At 37.9% G+C, this 10,550-nt stretch overlaps 1 protein-coding gene across 2 annotated transcripts in view; it reads left to right on the plus strand.

Annotated features, from left to right (window-relative positions):
• GALNTL6 (polypeptide N-acetylgalactosaminyltransferase like 6) overlaps positions 1-10,200 on the plus strand; it is a 467,323-nt gene extending 457,123 nt beyond the window's left edge. For both annotated transcript variants that reach the window (XM_068681227.1, XM_068681228.1), the window contains one exon: positions 937-10,200. In XM_068681227.1, the coding sequence (XP_068537328.1) occupies positions 937-1,104 (168 nt within the window). In that variant the 3' untranslated portion in view covers positions 1,105-10,200. The remainder of the gene's footprint in view (positions 1-936) is intronic.
• Positions 10,201-10,550: the final 350 nt, after the last annotated feature.

The following is a 10,550-nucleotide window of genomic DNA, read 5'->3' on the forward strand; positions in this document are numbered from 1 at the left end:
AGAGTAATCTGAAATTTATTTCAACAGATACAGTAACTGTATTGTATAGTCCCTGAGAACTTCAAACCAACCAATCACTCCCACATCTGTCTCTCAACCATTTGCTTACATGAACTAAATATGTTGAAACTCCCCAACAAATACCAGTTGCTTATCTGGGTACTTTATGCTTTACCAAAGATTCACAGTCAGGTTATTAAAAATTTAACTCAATTTTTGTGAAGTAAAATTAATAAAACTAATAATCATAAAGATCCCCTTTAAAACAACATAATCCATACTTATCCTCCCAAAATCTCCATAGGGAGCTAGAACAGTGTTACAATTTTCTTCTTAGGAGTAGAGATAGAGTACTTCAGTGGCTTGTCTTATCAATGCTGCAGGCAAAGTCTGCATTTTATGGGGTGAGAGCTGAGATCATCAGTCCTGTGTCTGTCTGTCTGTCACAGTATTCCAGTTAATACTCATTACTGACATCTTCATCAAGTTGAATAGCATCCAGTTCCCAGACAGATTGTTACAGATTCTCCTGCCCAGAAGCACAGTAGAAATTGTGAAAAAACAAACCCAAACAAAAAACAGACTTTTCAGGTTCAGACATATAAGTGGGGCCCAGGGAATGAAGCACATGATATACAAAGATTACCTAAAGACATTCTGTCTTTTCATTGTATTATGTAGTTATTATCTAAAGACAAGAAGATGCCTTCTCATTCTTTCCTGATCTCGTTTTTTGGAGAATAAAAACCCAAGGAAAAATTACTAGAGAGTCTCTAACGCTTCATAAATTAAGCTGTGGTTATTACCCAAGGTTATGACACAGAGTATACGAAATCATTTCAGACAGGGTTGTGTTAATCCATGTTCTGTAAAATGAGAACACTTCCAATTACTTGGCATCTGCTACTTAATTGTATTTTTTTCTCATTCCTGTAGGACAAAACTTTGTTCCATCCGGTAAGCAGCAGCTGCATAGATTGCAACCCAGCTGAAAAGAAGATTTTCATGAACAGATGTGATCCTTTATCTGAAACTCAACAGTGGATTTTTGAACATATTAATACAACTGTTTTAGAAAAATTTAACAGCAAGGCCAGTTCCTAGGGAAAAAAAAAAAAAATGAACACACCCAGTTACATACAGCCTGCAGACTACATTTTCGCCAGCATCTGGGTCAAAGGAGTCAGGAATTAAATTTCCTAGATCCAGGAAGTCTGTCCTGAGGATTAAGAAAATGCCACAGCAAGAGCCAGCAGGCTGTCCTTGTGGATGTACAGTATCTGAAGAACTTGGCTAGGAGCCTCACCGGATGCTGCTGAGAACTTCAGGCTGAAAACTCCCTTGCTGGTCAAGGGAAAACTTTGTTTAAGAACTGTTTAAAAGTACTCCAAGTTAATAAAGTAAAACAAAGCTCTAGAGTTTCTCAGGTCAAGTCCTGCCGTAGTGAGTAGTTCAGAACAGACACTGTAATTTGGGATGGGTATATTGTGTGCATGACGGCTACAGGAACCTGAAGAAATCCCAGGTTTTAGAACTAAACATGCTGGTGGAAGAATAATGATGTCCCAGCACTCCCCAGACAAGATATATGCTCTGTTGATATTCTCTTAATAAAAGGTTGGGTTAAGCGGGTTTAACCCTCAGAACTGCTGCAATTAATTTTAAATACCTCCCTTTTACATTCCATTCATTACCAAAATAGGAATGGTAGAAATCTTAGGGTCTAGAATTACACTGTAGTGAAGCATGAAATAAACTGTAAGGTTTTGTCCTCATATTTCTCCCCTTCAGTTGGGAAAAAAAAAAATGAAAAAAAGCATAAAGCAATCAAATTTCTATATGTGATATATTTAGCAGTTGTGATTCAAATCCCATTGTCACACAAGGTGAGATTTTTTTCAGTGACAAATATAACATCAGCAGCTGCAACATAATGGAAGGCTTTTGGACTAGCTATCTTTTCTAAAGGTAGAATCCTTACCAAAATATAAATTAAATTTAAAATAGGAAGAAAAAAAAATGTCATGAAAGTAGGAAATAATTGCATACTGCATGCTGAACTAGGTTAGTCAAATTAATATTGGTACACTGCCATCACCTAAAAAAGTGTTGACTCCCCATAGTGCTGCTTAGAAGATCTTGCAGAGATCATATGTTGTTCTTGACAGATATGCTTGGAGAGAAAAATTGACATGAAACTAGTTGGGTGGTTTCAGAGTTCTTGATGAAAACCATGAGGGAAATTACATGAATCTTAGTTATCAAAGAAATGGCACTGTAGATCTTATGATGGAGGAAAAGAGGAGTGCAAACAAGTTACATGTTATAATATTTTGGTGTTTTAGGCGCAGACACAATTTAGATTCAGACAGATTTCTGTCACGCTGATGGTCATTATGGCATGTGGTGTCCCTAAGAACCATCAAGCTATTGGCTTGAGAGGCCTACAGTTCTTTTCTGAAGAAATCAGTTAATACTGATATGTGGAACATAATTGACAAGTTTGTGATTTTTCAAGGTAAGAGCATGTGTATAAATATATCAAAAAAGTATGTGGACTGCTTTTGCTTGAAACATGAGTTTACAGATGAAAGCACCATACAGATAGATGACATTCCCTAGAGGTGGCTCAAACAGTGCTGTTAGGTTCCAAAAATATCATACATAATTAAGTTGATTTTTCTTATTCCTGGAGAGGTGGCTTTCTACTGATGTGTAGGCAACCCTGCTCTGAGGGAAAAGGGTGAATGTGTTTTATGTATTGCTCCTTACACTGTGTTTATGCACAAAGAGCACTGATTGCATCCAGAGGATGGTTCTAATACCAATTAGTATGCACTACGTTATGACAGCATCTTGTAGTTGTAGATTAAGACCCAAAATTGTAGGTTATAGGAACTTTTTAGAAGGGTAATGAAATCCTGAAGCACTTAGGATGCGTGCACTTAGAAAATTCTGAAATGCATCCATACTGTGAGTAATTGAAGATTGAGGTTATTGAAGAGACCTTCCAATTAATCTAAAAGTAATGTCTATAGAGCAAGAATTCTTATTTTATGAGTTTAAAGCAAATTAACTTGTTTAGGTATTGTTTAAATTGAATTTAAAGTTATAGTGCACTGAAGAATGGAGGCAGTAAGGCTGCTGTGTGAGGATACTTCAGATTAATGTAGCTATCAGTACACAGGACCAGACTGAGCACTGCAGACTGTCAGCCTTCCCAGGTACAGTGCATGTAGCATCATTTATTTGGAGCCTGAACATGAGAAAAAAGGATTTAGAAAAAAGAAGAAAATGGGCACCTTAAATGTAAATGCAGTCTTCAAGCTGCTGATTGAAAGTGGCCCCAAACTGTCAAAGTCTTGGACGCAACACTGTCTGCCCAAAATAGAGAGGCAAAGGAGAATTGCTAAACCAGCTAAGCAATTTATATTATGCACACATTGGTAGGATTATATCATTCAGTGTGTGATTGCATCTCAGTGGTCTGATTCTGAAATGTCTAATGGGAACTAGACTGCTGTTGGGGCAGAGTTCTTGTACGCTTTTTACAACCTTCATTGATTAATATTGCACAGCATCCTGTACTGCCAAAGAAAACTTTCCCATTACTCATAGTTGGACACTGATTGTAAGCTCTAGCAGTCCTTGTCAGAAAACAATCCATATAACTGATATTCAGATGTCTTGAAAAAAATGTATCCTACATAATATTTTATTTTTTTTTAATAGGCAAAATATGAGAAAAAATATATTAGAGTTTGTTGTGTGTCAACAATAAGCAACTTTTGATTAATCTGGAAATACAAAGTTAAATGAATATCCAGATCTTGCAAAGAGTTTAATAAGAACTTGCCACAGTGTGGTATAAAAACACACACACATATACATATATGTGTACATTACTAGTGGAAAGAGACAGATGGAGCAGAGAGGTTTGTTTTCAATTCTTGGGCTGAGATATCAAATATTTAGTATAAACAGAGCTGCACAGAGAAAAAAAAAATGTGTATATATATAAAAAAATATATGGAGCCATTAGCCTGATAGAGAAGACAGTTATCTCACTGTTTTCAGCTTAAGCAAATTTCTCTTTCTAAAAACCGAGACAAAGAAGCTAGCAAGCAGCTTCTCCACAGGCAGCTATAATCCTCCTGTTCTGCATAGAAGGTGGCCCTAGGGACAGTGTTTCAGAGCTGTGCTCCTGTAGCATTTGGGATGATAGATTTGCAAAATGGTTATGACTTGCTAAGCACAGGACTCCTTCAACAGAAAGTATTATTAATAATATATGATCATCCCTACCTCTAAATTAAATTCTGTCTTGAGTGTTCTCCAAAGCTTTCTATTGATGACAGCATTTCATGACTAATTTAACGTTCAGAATTTCTTTAAGTCTTCCAGCAACCATATCTTTTCCACCCAACAGACATCTGAGCAACTCAAAAGATCAGATGGACAGGTATATTTTCCTGTCATATTTTACCAGGACCATTTAACTTCAATATGCATTTCTCCAAAAGACTATGAAGTTTCTTCCAGAAAAATGCTTAAAATGTGAGGTACTTCTGAATATATTTTGAATCTAGTACACAGGTAGCATTCACCGATGTAGGCTGATAATTTTAGTGGGGCTCTACTAACCTCTCCCAGATGATGATTTGCTTCAGTTTGTCTATTGATGATTTTATGATTGAGAGTGCTTTAATCAACATGCCTCAAAAGATCTACGCATCATAAGAGTTCATCAGCACCTACCCTAAACTTTTCCCATTTAAGATTATCTGACTCTTTTCGTGGTCACCAAACTACCACTACAGGAGATGACAGCAATTGGAAAAACTGGACAACAAAAACTCTAAAATTGTGTATGTTTCCCTGTGTATATTCCAAAATCCAAACAAAACAGAAGCCCTAGCAGAGAGGGCTTAAAGGAGAGGGTGTCTGGGAAACAAAGCATTTCAGAAGCATGCCAGAGAGTATCTTTGTTGCAAGAGGCATGATGAGACTTCACTTTTCATGGGACATGACCTTATTTCAGGGAAATGAGGTATTTTTAGAACAAATGTTTTCTGCAACATTATGGGTATTTTAGTGATATAATGCATGCTTCCGGAGTGTTATCAGTTTATAAATAAATGGGCTGTAGCTGCTGAACTAGGTCGTCTTCATGATAAAGATAGCCTAAGCTTGAAAGGAAGCCAACAAGCACTTAACAACCTTTGATTACTGGCAATTTTCCAGGCATCAGCGTCTCCATGGCCTCAGTGAAACTGGATGCCAGAGAAGATCACAGAAGAAACATACATAAATAGCCTAACCAAATGTATTTGATGGGTTGCACCCGTTTAAGAGTGGATGTCACCTTTGTTAAAAAAAAAAAAAAAATCATAATCAGAATTAATTAAACATTTAAATAAATGTTTTTACAGATAACTTCTGCAGAGGGCCAAGGGAATGGTACTCTTTCAATCCACCCAGGCAAAGTGGGGATGAAGTGCTTTAGGAAGGCAGTTGTGAGGAGGCTTTCAGTGTGGCTGCCACCAAGGGTGCATCTATCATCTGGTTAAAGAGCATCAATCTTTAATGCTGGGAGGCCAGAAATTTTTAAAAGAACATAAGGTGTACATTAAGAAAAAAAGAATATGATGATAGGTTACTTTTTAAAATCCATCAATTATGCAAGCCATTTCAAAACCCTTGAAAACAAAAAGCTGATCAGAAGTAGCTTTTTTATAGCTGGTAGTAGGTATAAAAGGTTAATAAGTTCATTTATATAACTCCCTTACAAATCTGTTCCATATATCCTTTTAGAAAGAGCACAGAGGTCCCAGAGTGCTTTTACATCACATTTTGAGGATCTCGCCCTACCTGGAAGTAAGTTTTGAAAGACCTTTAGAAAATTTATATATTAAAAAATATATATACATGAATATTATATCTAGTGTACAAAGAGATTTTGCTAAACTTCTTCATCCAAAATAGTACCCACTGACTGGAAAAAAATAGGTGAATAAGTACTATAGTTTAGTAAATCCTTACTGTGTAGTGCTTTCAATTTAAGATTTCTACTCTTTAAGAAAAAGTACAAAGTTTAGTGAATCCGTGTAGTTAGTTGCTGACAGTTGTTTTGTTGTTTTTTTAACCACATGTGATACATAAATCTGTCCTGAGGTATCCTGTAAACTCATATTTTTCTTGTTATAATTCTGAGTGCACTGGGCTGAGAATAACCTAGGCAGAGAAAACCTTTAAGAACTATCTAACTGTGTAAAAAAACAAACAAACAATGAGCAAGTTTAGCTAGAGAGAAACTGAAAAATGCATCACATTTCCAAAGCTTCAGCAGCATTCAGAAAATACATTTACTTCGTGTGATGGCTCTGTGCCCTTTCAGTGTATCATTAATATCTCTGTCTTTACCCCTGGAGAAGGATTTCTGAAAATGATGTGCTATCATTTGGCACAGTTGATGGACAGGGTGCTGCCAAAGGAAAAAAAAAAAAATCACTTTGTAGGAACAGTTCCTAAAAAAAATACATTCAAACATTGCAGTCTGGTATGTCTTCAGAGTCTTAGCTATTTTTGAAGTTCCCATTACCTCAGTTTTTTGTTTGTTTGTTTTTTAACAGGCCCAAACAGAGCACTGGCACAGGTTCCCCAGAGGGGCTCTGGGGTCTCCCTGCTTGGAGATCTCCAAAAAGACACTTGGACGCAGTCCTGGGCAGCCTGCTCTGGGCTCTGCTTGAGCCTGCTGGACCAGGTGGACTCAGAGGTCCCTTTCAGCCTCAGCCATCCTGGGATTCTGTGCCTCAGTGGCCTTTATGAAAATAGTGCATACAACAGAGGAGCAGAGAGAACATGCATTAAAACAAATAAGAATTTGTGGCTACCTAAAGATACCTAGTCCACAGGCACATTAAATATACACAAATATAAATCTGTTTCTTTTGTGCGGCCCTTGTGGAAGATGCACAGCTGCAGCAAGTATATGAATGAGAAGGAGCCACATAAAGTGGGCCAGCAGGAAGTCCTTACTTAGCAGACACAGAAAGAGTCACGGTGACCTTATTTTTGAGAAGCAGATGAACAGGGCCTTGAGAGTGATACCACAGCCAGCACAAGCGACGTGAACAGAGCTGTAATGAGTCAAGTTTGCTAAGCAGTGCTATCTAAAAGATATTAGGGCATGGGAAAGGAAAACTTGGTCCTCATTAACCTTTGCCCTTATTAACCTTGGCAGTATCCCTCACCCTTTTTCAAAATATTAGTTGATTTAATTAAGTTAATCCTTCACCTCTCCCAGCAAACGACCTAAGTCCAGAGGAACCACAGCCCAAGCAAATTCCTGATGACCAGCTTAGAGCATCTAATTGGCACAAACACTAGGCACAGGTTAGTCAAAAAAAACTACTGCCACCAAAGCTAAAACATAATCAGCCTGAAAAATCCATAGGGCCCCCTTAAATCCCTCTGAGAAAAAAGGTTTCACTTGCCTGGAGGAGTGATTGATAGTAATGATCCTAGATTAAGAAGATCAGGAGTCATGAGCTAGCAGGGAGGTGAAAGGCCAAATGGTGAGATTATGGCATGGCAGTTTAATTGAGAAAGGAAGGAGGAAATAGGTGGTAAGAAGGAAGAATCAGGAGTCATGTTTATTTCTGGGTATGAAGGAGGCATGACCTACAAAGGTCAGCCACTGATAATTTTGGATACCTCTTCATGTGCCAGGTTTTGTGTTTATTTCCATCATAAATGTTCAGGAATTGAGAGGCAATCACTTCCACCCTCTCCCACAACGGATTTAAATTTAGAAGAAAGAGATTTTCATACTCTGAAATGTGCTGATCTTGAAGTATGTGAGTTCTGCAAGAGCAAAGGTTTACTGGACACCACGCCAGCATGGGGTTTTCCACCAAAGGTAGGTGCCTCCATTCCTGAGGATGTTTTGGAGATAGCATGTAGAATCAGAATATTATGGTCACTGTTTTAACTCAGATTAATATTTATCTGCATCTCAGGCTCTTTTGAAACAGGTAAAGAGGTTAGCTAAATTTTCCAGGAAATGTCAAACCTGATGCGTACACAGTAGCTCTGCCTCCTCCCAGCGTGGATCAAGGTAACTTGTGTTTATCTTCAGACATCACATAGAGCTCCTAAAAAGAAACATCAGTGTGGCAGATTTTGTCCATGCTAGAGATATACCTCAGCACGGGCATATGCACATCCCATATACCTTCTGTGAGGGAGAAAACTCTGTTGGCAAACTATTTTCTCACCCAACTTTAAAATTCAGTGCTAAAGTCATGTAAGACCAGAAGTGTTGCACTCCATCAATACGCTTCTTACAGATGTTTAGAAGCAGCTGAACTTAAATTTTGCAAGCAGGTTTTAACTTGTGATTATCCTTATTGAGCTAATGTAGATATAAGAAACTGACTTATAATTAAGTTAAATTAAAATGTGGTTTGTATAAGCCACCAAGGGGTTATAACTACTTGAGTTGAAGGCTTTATTTCAAATCTAAAATTGATGTGTAATCCCTGATGAACACATGATATGAGTTCACCTTTATTCAGACTGCAGAGAGTCAGAGTGGCTTTTTTTATTACAAAACCACAAGAAGAGGGAAATTGTCCAAAAGATAGCAGCTCTTGCTTTTAACTATATGGGGCTTCAGTTTATTCCTCGATATGTCAGCAAAAATGATATATACATATTAACATCTCCCATGATTCTCATTATCAAAGCTGAATTTGCCTACATGGCAGTAAAGCATCATCTTTTCTTTAGTATTAGCAGTGAATCCTTTCGTTTGTTTCCCAATTGTTTTTATACACCCCCAGAGTCATTTATTTATAACCAGAACATGCAAATAGAAGTCTTACCCTGTCCCTTCACTACACAAGTTCCTGGTGAATCAGAATAGTAGCATGAAGACCACATAAATGCAGTGTTGAAAGGACTGTTAGACAAGGAAGAAGTATTCTTTGTAGAAGAACGATAAGCCTCCCTAAAGTTGGGTTTCCTTCAGTCCTGTTATAGTTGCAGCCAGTGCTGTACATCTAAACATGTCATGGTAATCACACCTGGAATGATAATGGTGCCTCACCAGGGCTCTGCTGCCTGTTTTCTGTATGAATCTCCACCGTGGCTATGTAAAGCTGTTCTTTGGAGCTGAGTGTTTTCATCCACAGTTGCTGTCCCTGTAAGGAACATTCCTTCCAGCTGTGCCCTGACCTGATATTTTCCACCTCAAACTTTGCTGGCTGAAGTCACTTGGTGTTGGCCAGCTCCCCAGATGATCTGGCCCATCACACATCTCTTAATGCTTCACAGCAGTCCACCCCACATGAACACATACACAGTTCACCAAACATTAGGTGGCAAAATAGAAATTTATGGTCCCTGCTGAGTCTCTGAGATGCTTTTATTTATCAACTAGCCTTTCTGATGGCCAGAGTGATTTCCCCGCACTTCTGTGAATAAGCATCCTTTCCTGCAGGTATCTTGCAGAATATCCATTTCTCTCACTTTTCTGAGAGTCTGGAAAGGCAGCCTTTGCTTGCTGTTAAGCAACATTCAGGACAAAACATTCCCTGGCAATTCAGCTATTATAAACTACTTTCAAAAGGCCAAGAAGGGCTGGAGACAACTTTGTGCAATCTCTATCCTGTTATCCTTGTAGGCAAGGCAGCCAGCAATGATCTGGGCTGATAGGAGGCTAGTAGAGATCAATCAACATGTAGTAGACAGAGTTGTCTCATTTTCTGAGAATTGAGGTCTAGTCCTTTGTTTTTTTGTGATTTAAGAAACATATCTCTCTGGAAAAAGATGTGGGAAAATATTTTCAGGTGTGTATATTTAAATTATTATACAGTAGGCTGCAATTAGTAATATATACATTATAAAAAACAAAATGAAAACATACACTTCTGTGCTGACTAGTCTGAGATAGTTGGCTTAGATGTTATTAAACACCAGCTGTAGAAGCTTTGACCAACTTACTGATGTGTTAAAATAAAGTTTTCAAGACATGCTTACAGGGTTTACAGAGAGCACATGCCTGTAAATTACTAGACTGTAATTAAGAACCTGAACTATGGAATAAAAATTGTACACCTGTCCTATTTTATATTTGGATGTATTAAAGTATGGAATACAAAGTAAAGATTGCTGAAGTACAGTTAAAAAAAAAAATCACCACGATCTGAATAAATAAATACCTCTCAGAAGTTACAACCTTAGTGTTTCAATTTGTTGTGCATCTGTTGCTGTTGAAACAACCTGCTGTGTATGTCAAGTGGGTGAAGAACAGGATCGGCTTGTTCAGAGCAACCAGGGCTACCCAGGGCCTTAGGGCTGCTTGCTGTTTCCACAGCCCCCAGCCATGCTAACTGTGCAGTATCAATAGGAGAAACCAAAATCTTCTCCATCTAAAAGCATTTTTTAGCTCTGGCAATGTTGGAACTAGTATTTTGAATGGCCACTTAAACAGGAGACAAATACAATGTAGGATTAGATTAACCTATTAAAAACAGGTTGCTGCA

Source organism: Anas acuta, chromosome 4, assembly GCF_963932015.1.
Source record: "Anas acuta chromosome 4, bAnaAcu1.1, whole genome shotgun sequence".
In the NCBI taxonomy this organism is placed as follows: Eukaryota; Metazoa; Chordata; class Aves; order Anseriformes; family Anatidae; genus Anas; species Anas acuta.